The 18670-nt window shown below is 41.9% G+C and overlaps 7 protein-coding genes across 8 annotated transcripts; 1 reads left to right on the top strand and 6 right to left on the bottom strand.

Moving 5' to 3' along the window:
• Nucleotides 1-3133: 3133 nt before the first annotated feature.
• LOC6541610 lies at nt 3134-3869 on the bottom strand. The gene is made up of 3 exons (XM_001969234.3): nt 3711-3869; nt 3473-3649; nt 3134-3410 (listed from the first exon to the last, which is right to left on the bottom strand). Exons 1-3 carry the CDS (start codon nt 3766-3768, stop codon nt 3193-3195), a joined length of 453 nt encoding a protein of 150 aa, XP_001969270.1. The 5' UTR covers nt 3769-3869; the 3' UTR covers nt 3134-3192.
• Nucleotides 3870-4733: 864 nt separating this feature from the next.
• On the bottom strand, nt 4734-5508 carry LOC6541408. Its single transcript, XM_001969233.2, has 3 exons — nt 5346-5508; nt 5094-5279; nt 4734-5024 (listed from the first exon to the last, which is right to left on the bottom strand). The coding sequence occupies exons 1-3, from the start codon at nt 5401-5403 to the stop codon at nt 4816-4818; spliced, it is 453 nt and encodes a 150-aa protein (XP_001969269.1). The 5' UTR covers nt 5404-5508; the 3' UTR covers nt 4734-4815.
• Nucleotides 5509-8901: 3393 nt separating this feature from the next.
• LOC6541249 (trypsin-1) lies at nt 8902-9835 on the bottom strand. The gene has a single exon (XM_001969232.3). It carries the CDS (start codon nt 9765-9767, stop codon nt 8958-8960), a length of 810 nt encoding a protein of 269 aa, XP_001969268.1. The 5' UTR covers nt 9768-9835; the 3' UTR covers nt 8902-8957.
• A 2-nt stretch (nt 9836-9837) lies between these two features.
• On the bottom strand, nt 9838-10828 carry LOC6541654 (UPF0585 protein CG18661). 2 transcript variants are annotated; one of them, XM_001969231.3, is made up of 2 exons: nt 10718-10828; nt 9838-10662 (listed from the first exon to the last, which is right to left on the bottom strand). In XM_001969231.3, the coding sequence occupies exons 1-2, from the start codon at nt 10720-10722 to the stop codon at nt 9999-10001; spliced, it is 669 nt and encodes a 222-aa protein (XP_001969267.2). In that variant the 5' UTR covers nt 10723-10828; the 3' UTR covers nt 9838-9998. The 2 variants fall into 2 exon arrangements, with proteins under 2 accessions (XP_001969267.2, XP_026834018.1); XM_026978217.1 differs by having other exon boundaries at nt 9838-10623; nt 10718-10818.
• Nucleotides 10829-11158: 330 nt separating this feature from the next.
• LOC6541411 (COP9 signalosome complex subunit 2) lies at nt 11159-13136 on the top strand. Its single transcript, XM_001969230.3, has 6 exons — nt 11159-11364; nt 11456-11650; nt 11708-11833; nt 12006-12487; nt 12546-12878; nt 12936-13136. Exons 1-6 carry the CDS (start codon nt 11311-11313, stop codon nt 13078-13080), a joined length of 1335 nt encoding a protein of 444 aa, XP_001969266.1. The 5' UTR covers nt 11159-11310; the 3' UTR covers nt 13081-13136.
• LOC6541355 (protein rolling stone) lies at nt 13122-14537 on the bottom strand. The gene is made up of 4 exons (XM_001969229.3): nt 13849-14537; nt 13654-13746; nt 13406-13592; nt 13122-13348 (listed from the first exon to the last, which is right to left on the bottom strand). Exons 1-4 carry the CDS (start codon nt 14165-14167, stop codon nt 13132-13134), a joined length of 816 nt encoding a protein of 271 aa, XP_001969265.1. The 5' UTR covers nt 14168-14537; the 3' UTR covers nt 13122-13131.
• Nucleotides 14538-14977: 440 nt separating this feature from the next.
• LOC6542016 (protein rolling stone) lies at nt 14978-16805 on the bottom strand. The gene is made up of 4 exons (XM_001969228.3): nt 16153-16805; nt 15757-15858; nt 15508-15694; nt 14978-15450 (listed from the first exon to the last, which is right to left on the bottom strand). The coding sequence occupies exons 1-4, from the start codon at nt 16472-16474 to the stop codon at nt 15234-15236; spliced, it is 828 nt and encodes a 275-aa protein (XP_001969264.1). The 5' UTR covers nt 16475-16805; the 3' UTR covers nt 14978-15233.
• Nucleotides 16806-18670: the final 1865 nt, after the last annotated feature.

Below are 18670 nucleotides of genomic sequence, written 5' to 3'. Positions count from 1 at the left end.
AATAATAAAGTTGTTGGGTCGGCACAAAATCACCAGCATAGTACAAATATCTTTCTAATTACTTACAAACAAGTCCCAAACCAAAACCCAACCCACAAACAAGGCTAAGCAAAAGTTACATTGGCAGCAGAAACTCCAAGCCATTTGCTAATCTCTCAACAAAACCCCAAATCCAATCCTTTCTCAGCTCGTTATGCTGTATTTTACGGCAATGTGATAAACGTTTTAGGCAAATATTTCAATAATAATTTTCAAAGAGGTTCGAGGAGTTTTGGAGCCGAGGGATTTTAAGCTGCATTAAACCGGATTTTACCCCACATATTTCGTTTGGCTTCTCGTTTTTATTTACGAATTCTTGTGTTTACACATTGGCTGATTCTCATAAATTAAGAATTCCCCGAATTTATACGATGTCTATTTGTATATAAACAATTGATAATGTATGTGCCGAAATTTCTAAAAATACCAAGCGAATGTGTAAGTTTTGTCAACTTGATTTATTTGTTACATCTCAAATTTTTTATCTGTTTTTTCCTTGTGCTGATTTTTGGTAACACTTTCGCTCAAATGGCTTTTAACTGTTTTGTAATAATTTTGTATTATTTAACAACAAATTCTTATGCTGAATACAATCAGATTGTTAAAATTAAATTAAATTTACTTAACTGCAGTGTTTATGCCATCATAATAGAATTTAAGCTTTCATCTTAATCACCTGCGTAGCAAAAATTAATGGTAAATGTGAATAATTCAAACAGGACCATTTATTCATTGAAAATAAAATGCCCATGCTATCATGAGCATAAAGCAAATCATAAAGCAACTCGAAATTTATGCAAAATATTGAATTGCTTATTTGGTCTTTAGTATCGGCATGTCAAAATTTAATTCAGATTGCAGCATCATTATTCAAATTGCCTTTCTTTGATTTACATACCAAAAATTCACAAAGCATCAAGCAATACCGCAGACATTTTGCGACAATTTATAATGATAATACATATTTAATTTGCAGCATTTGTGCAGAAAAAAAACTAAATACAAAGGGAAATTGAAATAACTGTCAGGCATCCCGTGTCAAATTAATGTAATAATATAATCGCACAGAAAGGGCCAAAACTAACAATGTAAAATTGATAAAAGTTGCCAAAGAAGAAGCTGAAAAAACCAAATTAACCGCGAATTACAAATCAATTTAAATGCGCCAAACTTTTTTCCAAAAACCAAACAATGAATCTCCTTCATCTCGTTATTCTATTTCCGCGCAGAAGGACCAAAACTTTTAATTCAATTCCTGTCTCAGGCATGTCAATGAGTTTGTCTTTGCGGCGGGAGACAAGTTTCGGGCCTCTTTGGGCCTCTTGAATGCAACATTTTCCCAACATTTCGCCGCTAAGAATGGAAATTTGTTTAGTAAATTAAAAGTACTTAAAGTGCAAGTCAAGATCCCGGCCCCCAACTAATACCACGTCTCTTAGTCCCCCGTCTCATCTGTGGCATTATGTATTCTTTTTTAAAACATGCAAAATCACGTCTATGCATCTTAATAACTTTTCGTGCTCGTGCAAACAATGCGAACGTGAAAGTTGAATAGGTTTGGCTTAGTTATCAGAGGGTTCCGTCTACGTTTTCGCAGGAGGGAGTTTTCCGGGGTTGCGGGCAGGTTGCTCCATGGTCTCTCAATGCATAAATCAAATGTACATATTGTAGTTGAAGCTAAACTTAATTTAGTTTCCGGGAGTTCCCAACAAGTTTCGGGAATCGAGGGTGGATTTGGAGCCCAGATAAGGGGAGAGTAAGAAAATTCCTGGCGGTGCGGATGTCTGATTTTTGAATCGAGCCAAATTTCAAAGGTACCAGTTGTTTGCAATGGAGTATTTAGGACTATTAACAAGACTTTTGATTGCGGCCATAATCATAAGGGGTGTCTTACCATTGCTAACTACTATTATTACCCTGTATTTCTTAAAGTCACACCTTTATTTCGTTGTACAGATCAACCTAAGCCCAGACCAGAGCCAAAACTTTGTTCAGCAAGCACATCCATTCCCATTGGAGGCACACATGAAGCAATTGAATCGAAAAGAAACCAATCAGTCAACAGGGGGATTCCCCACGAACCCACCGAGGTCGGCAAAAACCAGTCAAAAAACAGAGTAACAATACAAAAATTAATTGATGACGTGCACACACACACACACACAGCTACACAGATGACGCACCAACACTAATTGGCAGCAGGAACAACGTATGCATGTGTGCGAGGAAGTGGATTTGATAGCCGTGCAGGATATGATGGGCGGCAAGGATCCCTTCCGTTTTGGTTATGAAATATCCTAAAGGGGTCGCTGTAACGAACTCCAGAAGGAAGGGGTGGTGTGAACACGGCCAAATCGATGCAGACATAGACGAGCAACAATCAATCAATTAAATGCCTGAATGCAGCTCCAAACAGACCGAGCCACGATAACCATAACATGACCATAGCCCACTGGATAATGTTCGGCATGCAAAAGTGAGGCTGCCTTTTGGGCAGCAACGCAGCCGGCAACACTATTAAAGATTTATTCTTGTTTCTCGGCTCGTTCGGAACTTCGACTTTCTCTGAGATAGTTTGCCCATTTAAGTGACGGAGTGAAATTTTTAGAGCTCCCTGGCTGAGCACCTGGCATGCACCAAACGGAATTGCTGTGCAGCAAGTTTCTGTTAACCATTTTTATATTGGCAAGTAATTCCGAAATGTACAACTATGGCAAACTTCCGTTTAAGGGGTTAAGTGCAATATGAAACATATGTATATATTAAAGGCAAGTATTTCCGTGTGCTAGAATGTTTTTTGATTTATAGAAATAATGGCACAGTCAATTTGTCAATACGAATTCATTAATTCTAAGCCTTGTGTCTAAGAGCTTAATGTACATGTACGGCTTATCAGACTTCCATCAACTGCACAATTAGTCTGCCCAAACGAAATCCATTTCAGAAAGCTACTCCCAGCTATGTGAAGCCTGAGTCATAAATTTTATACTACTGATTACTGACTAACACTGGTAAAATATTGAGAAACGTGAACGTCTGGTAGTCCAAGAAGTCAATCTAATCAATGGCGATAAGAAGCAAAACTCTTAAGACATTCGAAAAGGAAATAATTTATTACGACATAGCTCCGAGTTCATCTACACCAATCTCGCACTAGGCATAGATCTTGACCAGCAAGAGACCCAGAACGCTGGCCACTATGGTGATGGTGCTGCTGCTCATCCTGCCGGCCGGACTCTTGTTGCACTTGTCACCCGAACAGGTCAGACACCGGGTCTTATTGTAGTGGGCATAGGCCGGCTTAAGGGTTAGGCTGCAGGCTGCCACACTTGGATGCACGCAGCCATGGAGCTGATGGATCACATCGTTGTCTGGGTGGCGGAATACAGTTTATAAGTAAGGCTAGTCTGCTTCTGGGCGCCACGCTACTCACTCCAGGTGTACTTCATAGCCAGGCAATCGAAGCGCGTGCTGGTTAGATCGCGAACATTCTGATGGTAGACACTCAGCTGGTGGCTGGTCTCGTTTGCAGCCGCATTCGTACAGGTGACTTTCTTGGGACTCTTGCAGTCCTTTGGCGTTACGCAGGTGTAACACACCAGGGAATCAGCTAATCCATGTGGAAGACAGTCAGCTGAGCTCGAAGTTCACATTTTACGCGATTGACTCACCGATTTGCACGCAGACAAAGGCCACAAGTATGCTGACTATTAAAGTTTTCCTGTACATTTTGGCTTGTATTCTTTTCTTCACACTTAATAGTAGCACAACTCTCCAGGTCTGTTCGCTTTAAACTAAACTCTTTCTAAATGTCAGGAACTCTTTTATAAGGCTATTCTCTGCAGATTTCGCACCCTACTGAATTCTTTGAGATAAGCGTGTTTGAAAGTATATTTCTGTTTGGCTAATCTTATCACTACGTTTACAGGCTAAGAAACTTATCAAAAACCTTTCAATGGAGAAGCATTAAGGGTTTCCCCTTCCGAAACTCATTCAGCTGGCGATACATTTCTGTATTACCAAACTCTCTTCAATACACCAAATCAAATTGGAATTCTGTCCGCTTTTTATTTAAGCAATAATTTCCCTATGCCATATAAATCGTTATCAAAAGGTTTTTGTTTCCTAAAATTTTAAAAAGCTAACGATATTAGAATTTAACATTTTTCAGCGGCCAGCAACTTATATACAAGTTCAATTTTGTTTGTAAAAATGTGAGACCTAACCCACAGTTCCAAGTATTAGTCACAACCTGGCATTATCACACCTGAGCGGTTTTAATAAACAGTGCTTATCTTAGTCCGCACCTAATCTATTTGCAATAAAAAGATAAGGCCGTTGCGTACAATTGGTAGCCATCAAGAAAGAAAGGATCTTACCTAATTAACATGGAAAGTTGATTGGAAGCTATAAATAACTGCACCGAAAAAAACTTACATTTGTTATTTTCCAGCAACAGTACTAGGCTTTATTCATTTGATACCTTGAAGTGCACTTTAAATAGTTTTTCTTGTTTAAAAAAATGAATAAAGTTATAAATACCACATAGATAGTATGTGATAGTACGGAAACTTTATAAGCTAAAGGAATTTTAATTGTGAACCCATAAAACACTTAACATACAACATTTTTACATTTTCAACTAAACCAATGTTAGATTTTCGTTTAACGCATTTATAATGATAAGGCTCCCATTGTTTCTCATCCCAAAGAGTTTTATTTTTAATTGAAATAAATATTAAACAACGAAAAGTAGTTGGATCGACAGATCTTGGTCTAGCTTAGAACCTTGGCCAAAACCAGGACCACGGCGGATCCCACGATGGTATAGACACTGCTGCTGTAGGTTCCAGCTGGGTTGCAGTAGTCGGTGCCGCACTGGAGGCACTTCTTGCTCCATCCACTCTGGGTGTTGGTCAGGGCGAGGTTGCAGACATTTGTCTCGTTGAAGACGCAGCCCAGGAACTCAAAGGTGTGAGAGTAGTCTGAGGGGAAATACAAAAAGGAATGGTAAGGATGTCCACTTTCAAGAGCATAAATCAGGAAAAACATACTTGCTGGATGGTAGTAGGTGAGATTGGCACAGGAAAAATTCAGACTGCCACTCACGGCGGGCACATTACTATGGTATCCTTCCAGAAATTGTTTGTTGGCATTAGCCGTCGAATTGGAGCAGGTTTCGGAGGAGGGACTTTTGCATCCAGACGGCGAGTTGCACTTGTTGCAGGTCAGCGAGTTGGCTAATACAAGTATATGTAAAATTCCATAAGCAAAGATTCAACTTTGTAATCACTTTTTCCGCTCACCCAACGGCACTGCCACAAAGGCCACAAGGACCGCACCGAGAATCAGGTTCTTCCACATTTCGACAAGTTAATATTTTTCTTAATACAAGTAATTATAACGCAACTGTTCGCAAGGCTGCCTCAGCGAAACTGAATCAATTGCAGCCCATAGCTGCTCGTTTTGTAGTCCAATATTTTACCATAAATAAAGCGGCTTTTATGCCGGCTATAAAGATTAGATTAAGGCCCCGACCAAACATTGAGTCAATAATTGTTGACTAAGCCCCAAAACGGGGATTCTTGCTGATCAAAAGCATTTTTAGGCCATGAACAAAATTCCAATGGGAACCCAACTTTTATATGCTTTTCCGCAGGCATTTATGAAAAGTGACATCATTTTGCAAGTATTGATAGGTCATCCTGATTATTGGCTGATAATATTCCTATAAATAATACCCGGCTTATTCATAAGATAAGTTTTATATACACTCAAGAACAGATGCCATATATTTTTTAGGACTATTACTATATAATATATAGATATTTAGAATGTATCTATATTTAGAATACTATATAATATATATAAGTAGTTATTTTCCTACTTTGAGAAACCGTTAAATTGTTATTAAAAGTAAAGATTATTTATTGGAGGGCTATTCGGTTTGCTTCGGCTCAGATAAGATAGGGTTTCTTAAATAAATAAATAAATAAACATGTAAATGTTCAATTAATTTGGAATAATTACACGAAAGCAAACACGTTGCTCAGCCGCAAAGTAAACTGACGGTAAGCCACAAAAAAACGTTTCTATTTTATTTTATTTTTTTGCTTTAGCCAAGGAATAATTTGAACAATACGAGAAGAGACTCGCCGTAGGTGGAATTGAAAATCATACATCACAATCGTGGCCATTGCCCCGGACATGTCACGAATAGCTAAGCAGCTATAACAACCAGGATGCTAAGCCGCTGTCAAGGATGCGTAGGAGAATATAACAAATGGCAGGACCAATGACTGACTTTGCATTGCATTGGGTGGGAGGGAGCACTCCAATTTGGCAAGCGGGAAAAAATAAGGGATCGCCTGCGGTCGAGATTTAAGAAGTACGTGTATCCGAGTGTCCAAACAGGTAAACAACAGAATTACAATATGCTTTCTTAAAAATTAAAAAGGAAAAAAGCAGCAGACGACAAGCAGCAGCAGCGACTGCTTTCCGACAGGACAATAAGCAAGGATAAGCATCGAAATGATGATGATGATGATGATGATGACGGTGGTAGTGGTGCTAAGAGCTGGCAAGACAAATACAAGCACAAACATAGATACAGATACGCGACAGGCGACAACGATAGCACAAGTCGAGGAGTCTGACAGATACATTTTAGTCCTGTTGCGGCTCCTGTTTGTCTACTTTTTCCGCTTTTTGTTCCTGCCCTTTTTGTCCCGAATCGCGCAGGTCCTGGCCACATTTCCGCTTGCACATTGCACTCGTATTCCGGTCACGTATCCTTTTTAATCCTGACAAGAATATTATTTCCATAAAAAACATACACACACTCCCAGCAAGAGCGACTTGCGGCGCCATCCCTGCAGATCAAGCATACGCCGCGTTGGCCACCTAACTGAGTCGTAGACATAGACAACCAGCAACGGCCCTAGAGCAGATGTATTTAATCTTTCGAATGTATATATAGATATATATATAAATGGCCAGCCCTATAAACAAATTTAAATAAGTAGAAAGACGAACTTGCCAGCACAAATGTTTTCAGCGAAACATACCAACAATTTACAATTTAATGCAGGAGAAAGCTTAAGCATTAATTAGATATGGCCCAAATAATTAATATTATTATTTAAACATAGTGAATAATTTACCTTTCCTTGCTACAAAAAGTTAAGAAGTACTTTCTTTTCTGCCCTCATCAATATGCAGTCTGTCACTGGGAAGGATTCAAGCAAGGATTCAATAGATTTTTTATGCTTTCGACAATATTTGTTGTTCACATAACAAATTACAAAAGCTGCAAAATAATTTATAACAATCGATTGTTGTTGGACCATCTGGACACACCCACACACCCACACACACACTCGCTTCTGGACTGGCTAAGAGAACAACAATGTGGACTACAATGCAAACAAATCGACAAACTATAATAATAAGACAGTCCCCTGGCATGCCAGCAGATAAAATTAGAGTCCGAGGAGGGACTGGAGATATGGGCGGAAAATAGGACCCGACTCGGTGCATTGTCTGCAGCAGCTGCAAAAACTTTCAACATCAATGAAAGGAAACAAACAAATTTTACATTTTCTATGTCTATGTCGGTGGCTCCAATGAACAACAAGAAGGGGAAACGGAAAAAAGTGCTAGTCGGAGGGGGGATTCGGCAAGAAAAACAATAACAAAAGCAGCTTAAGTACTGCCACAAGTCGTTAGTCGAGGTCGCCACTGCTAAAAAGGGCCCTTTAAACTTTAAGGGATCAGCTGAAGTATCCTAATTGCAACTTGAAAAGTAAATGGGCAAGTAAGATTGCAGCTTATGATGTAAGTATGATGTATGCACACATTGAGGGTATGTAAAGATGGTAAAATGCCATATAATGTGGAATATAATGAAGTGAATATACAAGAAGCACGCTTTATAATAAAAATAATAAAATAATTAGGAAAGATATCCCTCCTCTTGCGTCGAAAAGTAGTGGAGTTATGCCATTCATTTCCCTCCGTTGATTAAATACCCCCGAAAGTGTGCTGCACATTGACCCACTTGAGTTCATTTGAAAGTTGAAACTTGTGCCCCATCTCTGGACGTAACCGTTCAATTTGCAGTTCATGTCTTGGCTTCGTTTAGTTCGCTCTTCCATTTTTTTGCAGCTCCTTGCTGTTAACAAGTTCACGTGCGAAATTGCAATGACCCAAAGGACACAACGACACACCTGCCGGGCGATGCTCCGCCCAACCCTCCACTTTTAGCACCTGTGGTTTCACTGCTAACTGCTATGACAACCGTAGATGGTGCAGAGTGGTCGAAGCGTCAACGGAAAAGCCAGAAGAAAAGCAGCAACGTGATGTGGGAAACCTCGCAGCAATTTGCAGCATTTAATCAACAATTAGTGAGGCCAGGGAAATGGCTGGGAAACCGACTGCACTCGCTGATGAAAAACTTCCTGTCCTGGAAATGGATACTTGTGCCACTCTTGCCATGCAATTCACTCTGCCTATGCCAACTTTGTGCTTTTTCCTCCTCCCGAAAACTTGTATTTGTCTTCGGTCCAATCATTAGGCAAATTTGATCTTGGTTCTCTCGTCTGTCTGCAGTTATTGATGTAATGTGGTCATCCGTGCCACTTCCTCCTACCAGACTACGCCAATATTGGGTCCTGGGGTTTTCTGGGTCAATTGCTTCAGTGGGCGATGATGCATGGACCGCAGGAAAGGTGCAGATGGTGCAGATTCCTCGACTGCAATGCTTTCGAAAACATTGAAATCTGTCATTTTAGATTAACAATTTCATTTACAGCGGCACTTTATGTTTTTCTTAAAAGTAAGCAAGACAATTACTATTTTGAAATCAGTACGTGTTTCCATATTATTTTATTCGTTAGTTTAGTGATGATTTAATGATCTCAGATGCCACTGACGGAGCCAATCCAGTCACGAACCGCAGAGACGCGCGAGTAGACGCCGGGATAGTTTGGCCTGGCACAGCCGTAGCCCCAGGAGACCACGCCCCAAAGGACACCATCAGCAGTGAGAGGACCTCCGGAGTCCCCTTGGCAGGCGTCCTTGCCGCCCTCCGGCAATCCGGCGCAGAGCATGCGATCCGTGATGCTTCCAAAGTTCCCATAAGCCTCTGTGCACTGCATCTGACTGACTTTGGGCACTGTAACGGAGCGCAGGATGGCTGTGGTCTCCTGGGCGTTCTGCGTGTTTCCCCAGCCGGAAACCAGGACCGGAGTACCATCGGCAATCTCCGCATCCTGCTCGGGAAGCCCCACGAAAGCCTGTGTCACGTTCGTGGCACTATAATCCTCCAGCTCGAGCAGCGAAAAGTCAAAGTCAATGGTGTAGGCATCAAATTTGGGATGTCGATGGACGCGCTTGATCCCCACCAGTTGACCGCCTACAGAAGTCCGAGAGGATCCAATGCGAACCTTGGATAAGAGTATGGCCGATCCTTCGGTGCAGTGGGCAGCTGTGAGTACCCAGCCCTGAGCGATTAGGGAGCCACCACAGAAGTGATAACTACGCTGCAGGGAAACCTGATAGGGAATGTCCTTTATGCTAGCCTCCTGGCCGCCCACAATGCGTCCATCCAGGCGAGGGCGTCTCAGTGTCACAGTGGCACCTAAGCTAAGATTTACCAGGAGAACGCCGCCGAGAAACAGCTGAAGAATCGTCTTTGCCATGCCGGTCAATCCAATGCTCGAACGCATTTGCTGCAGGTGCAACCTAATCCGCCTTTATATAGAGTTTGCCAATCGAACAAGCTATTATCGACTGCGCTTTCAGGGTCAATTCCCGCACTCTCGCCTCACCTCGCTCTGTCCACTTGGCCTAGTTTGATGAGCAGGCACTTCGACGACAATAAACTTTATTGCCGCCAAAATAAACGGTGTTATCTAGGAGGCGCTAATCGCCCAATAGCCTTAGTCTAGTACACTACTTCATAGCTTTAGCCAGGTCAGGAACTTGTTGTTTGACGGCATCTCCACAAGTTTTTCCAGCTTCAGGCCGTTTTCGGCCGCCAAGACATTCAGATCCTTAATGTCGCGAACGCCCCAGGAGGCGTCCCTCTGTCGAAGGCTCCAATCGAAGTCCACATTGCTCTGGGGAACGAGGATGCCGTCTTGCGCATATGGACCATACGTGAACATCCTTCCGCCCTTCTTCAGCAGCTGTCCGGCAGCCCGGAATAGTCCTATAGAGCAGATCCACGGACTGATGTGCATCATGTTGGAGTTGAACATGTAGTCGTAGCTGCCAGGTGCTGGGGGAACCTCCCAGTCCCGGGGCTCCCGTGTGATGTCCACATGGAATGGTGGGCGAATATTTCCAGTGGGACACTCGCCCGCATAGGCAGCAATCGAACCGAAATGGTTTCGTGAGTACTCCGTCGGCTGGAAGCTGATGTTGGGCAGCAGGGGCGCCAGGAATCCTGCATGTTGTCCCGAGCCCGAAGCAATCTCCAGTAACTGCAAATTCTGGGTGCTTTTGTCCACTTGAGAGAGCAGCGCCTCCGAAATCGGTTGCGAGTTACGATCCGCCGATGTGTGCGTTCTCTTGGCGGAACTGCAACGGGGAAGGATGTGCAGGAGGCGCTTGGTTAGGCTGTGTTTGTGTCTGCATTTAATAAATTAAAAGTTTCGATATCCGATTTGTGTACCTCATATTTCTTGTCAAAAAGGATGAATTTACATGGCGATGTAAGTGATGGGCAGCACTGTCTGGAACCAGGGATGGGCAGAGCTGCTACAGCCGTTGGGTAGCAGGGAAGCAGTCACGGAATTTCGAAACTAAATGTCGGCCATTTGACATAAAAACAATATTTTCATATATTTCAAATACAGCTCTGTATGAATAATTTTTTTCTTTCTAAATTTGTTATTCAAATACATTTTGCAAGATTAATGGAGGTTGCCGAAATTAAAATTCAGACGCGAAGAATACTCCATGAATATAGCTTTTTACCATTTGAGTTATTATTATCTTTTTTAATATTTTAAATTTGCGATTAAATTACAATTAATAAGAAACCATCGATATCAAGTTAAAATCAAGCAGTCACTATTTAGCTTGGGCATCTCTAATAGTCAAAGCTATGGATTTCAACAGCTGATGGCCACACTTGGCAGCAATATTTTGCTAGTCACTAAACGGTCACACAGTTTTTGTGCTTTGTGTTTTTTCTAGCAAAATTATTTTAGATTGGCAATTATTTGCTCGTAAAGCGTAATTTATAAAGCCAAGCCCTGCAAAATGTCCGACAACGATGACGATTTTATGTGCGACGATGATGAGGATTATGGATTGGTAACTACTATGCGATTTGGCTGCTTTCGCCGAATTCACATAAAGCCGGCTTCTGTTGACTCCCGCTTCTAACAAAAAAACATACATATAGGAATATTCCGAGGATAGCAACTCGGAACCGGATGTGGATCTGGAGAATCAGTACTACAACAGCAAGGCTCTGAAGGAGGAGGAGCCCAAGGCGGCGTTGGCCAGCTTCCAGAAGGTGCTCGACCTGGAAAATGGCGAAAAAGGAGAGTGGGGATTCAAGGCGCTGAAGCAGATGATCAAGATCAACTTCAGGCTGGTAAGGAAGTATGCACTTGGTTGACATATAACCCAAGCTAATGGCTCGTCCCTCCAGTGCAACTACGATGAAATGATGGTGCGCTATAAGCAGCTGCTCACCTACATCAAGAGTGCCGTCACCAGGAATCATTCGGAGAAGAGCATCAATTCGATCCTGGACTATATATCCACGTCAAAGAATGTGAGTACGGGAAAATAGTGTGCTTCCTTTGAATGCACACCCTTTCCTATTCAAAATGTATGAATATGCGAAGATCATTGCTAAGTTCAATTCAATACATATCTCTGAAAAATGTGAATTCGTCAGAAAACCATCAGCATCCTCTGCAACTAACCAATATGCCTGATTTCAGATGGCACTGCTCCAAAACTTCTACGAGACCACGCTGGATGCTTTGCGGGATGCCAAAAACGATCGGCTGTGGTTTAAGACCAACACCAAGCTGGGCAAACTCTACTTCGACCGCAGTGACTTCACCAAGCTGCAGAAGATACTCAAGCAGTTGCATCAAAGCTGTCAGACGGACGATGGCGAGGACGACCTGAAGAAGGGCACCCAGCTCCTGGAAATCTATGCCCTGGAGATTCAGATGTACACGGTGCAGAAGAACAACAAGAAGCTAAAGGCCCTCTATGAACAGTCGCTCCACATCAAGTCGGCCATTCCCCATCCCCTCATCATGGGTGTGATCCGTGAGTGCGGCGGTAAAATGCATCTACGAGAGGGCGAGTTCGAAAAGGCACACACGGACTTCTTTGAGGCGTTCAAGAACTACGATGAGAGCGGTTCGCCACGCAGAACCACTTGCCTGAAGTACTTGGTGTTAGCCAACATGTATGTAATACAGGAAACAAGAGATAATTGCCCTATTAATTATTCAACTCATTTTCAGGCTGATGAAATCAGGCATAAATCCTTTTGACTCACAGGAAGCCAAACCGTATAAGAACGACCCCGAAATCCTGGCTATGACAAACCTGGTCAACTCCTATCAAAACAATGACATTAATGAGTTTGAAACCATCTTAAGGCAACACCGCAGCAACATCATGGCCGATCAGTTTATACGGGAACACATCGAGGACTTGCTGCGCAACATTCGCACCCAGGTGCTTATAAAACTAATCAGGCCCTATAAGAACATTGCAATACCCTTCATAGCCAATGCACTGAACATTGAGCCAGCTGAGGTGGAAAGCTTGCTGGTGTCCTGCATCCTAGATGAGTAAGATTTAACTACCAAAGAAGATGTGAACTTAACTAACGTTTATTTCATCCCCAGCACAATCAAGGGACGCATCGACCAGGTGAATCAGGTGCTGCAGCTGGACAAGATCAACAGCAGTGCCTCGCGGTACAATGCCCTGGAGAAATGGTCCAACCAAATCCAATCGCTGCAGTTCGCCGTGGTCCAGAAAATGGCCTAAGCACAGCTATTTTCAATAAGATGAAAATTATTAAATTTGCTAGAATTTATCCTAAACAGTTGGAGATGATTCCTTGGGAGTAGCTTTTGAGGTCGGTACTTCCTCCTTCTTTTTGCTACAACAGTTGTACATTGAAATCCGCAACCTGTAAATTCCAAAGGCAACGAGCGAAAAACAACAGATCAATGCCAAACTCGCGCAAACGAATCCAATCGCCAGACCAGGTCGTGCCCAGTCCAAGGCGAAGTAGATAAAGCGATTTCCGTCGCTGCAAAAGTAATATTAAGCTCATCATAGTTGGATAAGATTGCCTAACTTTACATACATGTCAGTTCCGCCGGCCCAATAGTAAATCAAGGAGTGCACCATGAATATAAGCACAACGCATAAGGGATACACAAAGTGCATGAGACGGTTAGGATAAGCCACCACAAAGCAGTCGAAGACCATGCAGATCGAGTTGAATGCATGGCACCACAAGTTGTAGAGCTCACCTGCCACTTCGGGCATGGCTTAGAGAAAGACGTAAAGTCCTTAAAAAAGGGTTATACAGATTTTGAGAACTTAGCTTACTTGATGAAAGGGCTGCCCAGAAGACGGTGGTAATCAACATGGATAGTTCCATGTGTGAGATCCAGTACATTTGCAGAGCACGATGTCCGGGCGCTGAAACATTTTATTATATACTGATTGCCGGTTTAATTCTGATATTACTTTTTACAACTGATGCTTATCTTTAGGTTTGCAGAATGCTTAGTTAGTACTCACCAAAATATGATTGGTTAAAGTAGTAAATAGTTGCGATTACAGCCCCGTAAGTACAGGTGAACAGACACAGTGTAAAGCCCCAATCCGTGAGATAAATAAATTGAAATCCATTGAAATCCTGCACCATGCTGCCAGTGACTCCAGCGGCAAAGAAAGCAGCCAGAGCCCATCGATACAGAACCCAGATTAAATTCCGCTCTGCTTTCTGCCATTGCGATCGACAGAAGACGCCAGGGTCTTCGTGGTAAAGCGAGAACTTTGAGGTCTGGAACTCCGCCTTCAGATTCAGGCAGCATGACTCTGTGCTCGGGTCACTCATTATCGGATGGAGCTAGCTCTTAGTTTGGTGGTACACTGCAGACTGACTAAGGAACAGGTGTTCAATAGCCACATTTACCGCTCTGAATAGAGGTAATCGTGTGATACAAGCCGCAAGTACTATCACGATCCTTATCATCCTGTTAAGAACTTTTAGGTCTGATTCGGCAGCACAGCTCGCCCTCGATAAGACCCCCAACGTGGAAAAGAGCGGTCATAACGAGGAACATAACATCTCACATCTGGCCGAATTAAAAGTTATTTGAATTTGAAACGTAATTTTCGGAATTTCTTGGTTTACCGATGGGGCATAAAACAATTGGTCATTACTGGACTCCAAGTATCGTATGATCTTAGCTCGGTAGTAATAATATTTTTCTAATAAGTAATTTTTTATAATAGCAGGTCTCGTTGGGAATTCTTGATCAGAGTCCATGATAAACCGGATCGGCTCAAAAATATTCCCCAGCAGCGAATCACGGAAACCATATCAGTAGTGGTTGTTGAGATATAGAGCAAAGCTACATTCTAACACTTGAACAGCCACTATCGACCTGTCTACCAAATCGATTTCAGATACGAAAATTACATTTTATAGTGGCCATTGATACTGCCAAATCAAAGCACATTATACATGTATGTGTTTAGGAGTACAATGGCTTCTATAGACCGAAATATTCGTATATAGATTCAAAATATTGTGTGAATAGGAATATGCATTAACAAACAACTTGCCTGTTTGAAGTGATTTGCAAAAAAAACCGTGATCCATTCATTGTTTAACAGAAATGTTTAATATTAAAAGGTAATTTGCTATTGCTTATTCACTATCAATTTAACATTAACACAATTTCAATTTGAAGTATTAAATAATTCATTCAACAGCAAGCTCGTGGCTAATTGTATGAATATTTCTTTTTACTCACAGTGAATGCTTGTGTTCATGGAGGTAGATTAATGGAAAATATTTAGTGGAACCTCTGGAGGTCATTCAAAAAATGATCCAAATGAATTTTCAAAATCCACAGCCCTTCTATTTGGAAACCAAATAAAAACTTTAACTAGACTCAAACAGTTTGCACTGGTTCCTTGGGTGAAGCACTAGTAGCTGGAATTTCCTCAGGTTTCCTACAGCACGACTCGTAAATAGAGATACGTAATCTGTAGAATCCAAAGACCAACACACAAAAGCAGCTGACCAAAACCACACATCCGCATACAGTTCCAATGGCCAGACCTGGTCGCTCCCAGTCCAAGATGAAGTAGATGAAGCGATTGCCCATTCTGTGAATATTACATGCAAATAATAATTTGTTTTACATTTCGTAGCGCCTTACTTACGAATCTATGCCGCCAGCCCAGAAGTAAATCAAGGAGAAAACTCCATAAGCAATGCCAGCGGCAAAGGGATACACGAAGTGCATAATTCTGGTGGGAAAAGCCACCACAAAGCAGTCGAAGACCAGGCAAATGGAGTTAAACGCATGGGCCCACAAGTTGTACAGCTCAGCACCCATTGCAGGCATGGCTATAGGGTATAGGAAACTATCATAAGTACATATTTGCTGACTATTCATGGGCACAACTCACATGGATATAGGGCGGCCCAGAAAACCAGGGTGATCAGCATGGCCAGAACTACAGTTGTGTAGTGGGATATCCAGTAGATCTTCAGTGCCCAACTGCCAGGAGCTGAAAGTTGCAGTAGTTTATTACTTTTTTTTTTGGGACAAGTATTGCTAAGCCCTTTCCCACTATGAACCTGTGGAATATTCCAGAGGTCGAATTTATATTGGCTCATTGCGCCTTATCTTGATCATTAATAGTTAGTGTACAGCTATGTTCAGCCGCATATGAAATGGTTAGGTTGGTGCAATTTAAGAAATAATTTTATAATAATATGCTTAGAAATATATTTTTAATTTGGTTGTTCCCGGAGAAAGGGGCCTAATAAACAGTTCTACTTTAATAAGTACTCTTACTCACCGAAATAAGAGGGCTTTATGAAGTAGATGGTGGCGATTATGGCGCCATAGGTGCAGCAATAAAAGCACAGGGAAAAACCCCAATCCGTGAGATAAATGAACCAGCGACCAGCGTTGAAGGACTGAACCAGGCTGCCAATCACGCCGGCGGCGAAGAAAGCGGCCAGAATCCATCGGTAGAGCAGCCAGATGATGTTCCGATCGCCCTTCTGCCACTGCGATCGACAGAAGACGCCAGGATCGTCGTGGTGCAGCGAGAACTTGGAGCGTTGGAACTCCTCCTTCAGGGGCAGGCAACAGGGCTCCTGGCTCCGGTCACGCATCTCGGTGGCTGGGTGAACTCGTCGTCGGTTTCGCTGGACTAGGAGGGCCAATAGGGTCCAGAGCAGGTGGCTTCCTTGCCGGTAGATCGCAGACTGGCGAAGCCAAGCGGCGCAGGTGTCAAGTACGCTGAATTGATGGCCATTTTTTCCGCAAATCGTTTCGGCTTGAAGCGGGGTAATCGGCTGTGATAGGCAACGCTTCAGTTATCTGAATCCTTATCACCTGGACAAGTACCGTTTATGTCAATTTCGTCGGCAGCACACGACTTCGATAAGCCCAAAAACCTGGACAATTGCGGTCAGAGTCATAGACTGAATTGAACTCAGACGAGTGGTCAATGAATGGAACTATGGAACTTTTGCCGCACCGTTAATATCCTGATTGGGCCCAGACCCACAGCAATCGATGGCCCTGAATTTTTAAACATTTTTGGGAATTTTCGCATATGCAAGCTAATAAACAAATTCATAAACAAACGTGCTCCTCAAGTGCTGGCGGTTTTTCCTCTTTGACAAGCCAACAGTCATATACCCCCAGACTCATTTGCGATAAGAGTCCGCCGAATAGTAATCAATTCATAATCATATTTGATTGAAAGCCCTTCAAATTAAGGGCCGTAAAAACTATTACTTTTCTTAAGAATCTCACAAAAAATCTTTTTGTGCCTTTTCAAAGAATCAAGTGTCATTAAACATTAATGATTTTAGATTTTCCCTCTAAAAAGTATTCTTCAAGTGACTATTTTTAGTGATGAATATTAGTGTTGAGAGGTACAAAAAATTCCCAAGTCTATTATGTGAGTTAATTGTGTTTTAAGGCGTATAAATATGAATTATTACTTAAAGAGGGAGTGTCTGTCACCCTCATTTGCGCAATTTATTGGGGTCGACTATTATATGTTCAAAGTGAATGAAAATCGATTGACGTTGTTGCCTTTGCTGATGCGAAGTATTGAACTTCAAATTTGCAGGGAACATAGAAAACTATTTTACTTGAACTTCGCTGAATGAATCATGGGTTCTGTGATAAGGAATATGGTAAGACAGACAAGCAACGTAGATAGTGCTTTATGGCAAAACAGGGTGTTTTTTATGTATGCAGTAGGTAAACTAAAAGTTGTCGTAGTTTTGCTCAAAAGTTTGCTTTATACGTTTCGTTTTGGGAAATTCTATGGGGAAATTCTTAGATTTGCAATGCGAGCATTCTATTAATAAATTCAGGGTCTCTGATTTTGAAACAGCCGTTCATTGAAAATTTTGCACAAAATTCTGTAAGTTCTCAGGGTGTTCCCACAGAATCAAGGCAAAGGTTAAATGAATACATCTCTGTTGAAATTGGCTTTCAATTACAGAGCAAAATTAAATTTATTCAAGAACGAGGAAGTTTCTTTACTTACAACAAATGCCAACGACACTTTCGCTTTCTTGTTGTCGGCCAATGGCGTGGTCACATAGGGTATCGATCTAGTTGCCCTTTTGATTATTTACGACCTGAGTGGGAATTTGACAAAATGGGTATGTAGAATAAGTGATAATGGAATGTCCAGTGTAATCGATGCCGTCCGTTTGTTAGTCGCTCAAATTGCTCCAAGTTCAGGCAGAAATTGAAACAGCAGTGCAGCTTGTTGACTAGCTCAATAACAGGGTATCAATGATAATAAATAAAGCAAAATCGTGTGGAAGTTATTTATTCACTGTTGAAAGTTCCATAAAATCGGAAATTGATAATGATTGCCCAGCAGGTAGTATGATTAATAATCTGCAAATAATAATACATCACCAGTGGCAACTTCTCATTAAAATTTTCATTGATAGAGGCTGACTGCACGTGAATCCGGCTAATGATTCCTACCTAAAAAGAAAAATAACGCACACATGCTGCAAAGAAAAATAGATTTTTGCTTATCTAATACACAGAGCTCAATTCATTGCCAATTAGCTATTTTGAGGTGCATAGCTAGGTTCCCTCTCCGATGGATTAGATAGCACCTAGCCCACTGTGCTTATCGCTCTGCAAAAATCCACAAAAATATAGGTCAGCTGGAATTTCGAGCATCCACTGCGGGTATTAATGTCGCTAATGGAGATCTTAATTGGCCGACCTCCATGGCTTCAAGTTCAGTGCTGGTCAATCGTGACATATGTGAGTGCTGTCAATAAATACTGATACACCGATACTTGTAAAGCCGCTCGTAA

Source organism: Drosophila erecta, unplaced genomic scaffold (genome assembly GCF_003286155.1).
Source record: "Drosophila erecta strain 14021-0224.00,06,07 unplaced genomic scaffold, DereRS2 tig00000055-arrow-pilon, whole genome shotgun sequence".
Taxonomy (NCBI): Eukaryota; Metazoa; Arthropoda; class Insecta; order Diptera; family Drosophilidae; genus Drosophila; species Drosophila erecta.
The sequence above is the reverse complement of the archived record's forward strand: the minus strand, read 5'-3'. Positions and strand labels throughout refer to the sequence as shown.

Excerpts from the sequence above, each read along its gene's own strand:
- LOC6541355 (XM_001969229.3), bottom strand. The coding sequence starts at position 14,167 with ATGAGTGACCCGAGCACAGAGTCATGCTGCCTGAATCTGAAGGCGGAG. Across the intron at positions 13,593-13,653 it reads CTGGGCAGCCCTTTCATCAA|CCATGCCCGAAGTGGCAGGT; the intron begins GTAAGCTAAGTT and ends TCTTTCTCTAAG. Across the intron at positions 13,349-13,405 it reads TGGGCCGGCGGAACTGACAT|CGACGGAAATCGCTTTATCT; the intron begins GTATGTAAAGTT and ends TTACTTTTGCAG.
- LOC6541408 (XM_001969233.2), bottom strand. The coding sequence starts at position 5,403 with ATGTGGAAGAACCTGATTCTCGGTGCGGTCCTTGTGGCCTTTGTGGCA. Across the intron at positions 5,280-5,345 it reads CTTTGTGGCAGTGCCGTTGG|CCAACTCGCTGACCTGCAAC; the intron begins GTGAGCGGAAAA and ends TACTTGTATTAG. Across the intron at positions 5,025-5,093 it reads CACCTACTACCATCCAGCAA|ACTACTCTCACACCTTTGAG; the intron begins GTATGTTTTTCC and ends ATTTCCCCTCAG.
- LOC6541249 (XM_001969232.3), bottom strand. The coding sequence starts at position 9,767 with ATGCGTTCGAGCATTGGATTGACCGGCATGGCAAAGACGATTCTTCAG.
- LOC6541610 (XM_001969234.3), bottom strand. The coding sequence starts at position 3,768 with ATGTACAGGAAAACTTTAATAGTCAGCATACTTGTGGCCTTTGTCTGC. Across the intron at positions 3,650-3,710 it reads CTTTGTCTGCGTGCAAATCG|CTGATTCCCTGGTGTGTTAC; the intron begins GTGAGTCAATCG and ends CACATGGATTAG. Across the intron at positions 3,411-3,472 it reads GGCTATGAAGTACACCTGGA|ACAACGATGTGATCCATCAG; the intron begins GTGAGTAGCGTG and ends TCCGCCACCCAG.
- LOC6542016 (XM_001969228.3), bottom strand. The coding sequence starts at position 16,474 with ATGCGTGACCGGAGCCAGGAGCCCTGTTGCCTGCCCCTGAAGGAGGAG. Across the intron at positions 15,859-16,152 it reads CATAAAGCCCTCTTATTTCG|CTCCTGGCAGTTGGGCACTG; the intron begins GTGAGTAAGAGT and ends TGCAACTTTCAG. Across the intron at positions 15,451-15,507 it reads TGGGCTGGCGGCATAGATTC|AATGGGCAATCGCTTCATCT; the intron begins GTAAGTAAGGCG and ends TAATATTCACAG.
- LOC6541411 (XM_001969230.3), top strand. The coding sequence starts at position 11,311 with ATGTCCGACAACGATGACGATTTTATGTGCGACGATGATGAGGATTAT. Across the intron at positions 11,834-12,005 it reads ATATATCCACGTCAAAGAAT|ATGGCACTGCTCCAAAACTT; the intron begins GTGAGTACGGGA and ends GCCTGATTTCAG. Across the intron at positions 12,488-12,545 it reads TACTTGGTGTTAGCCAACAT|GCTGATGAAATCAGGCATAA; the intron begins GTATGTAATACA and ends ACTCATTTTCAG.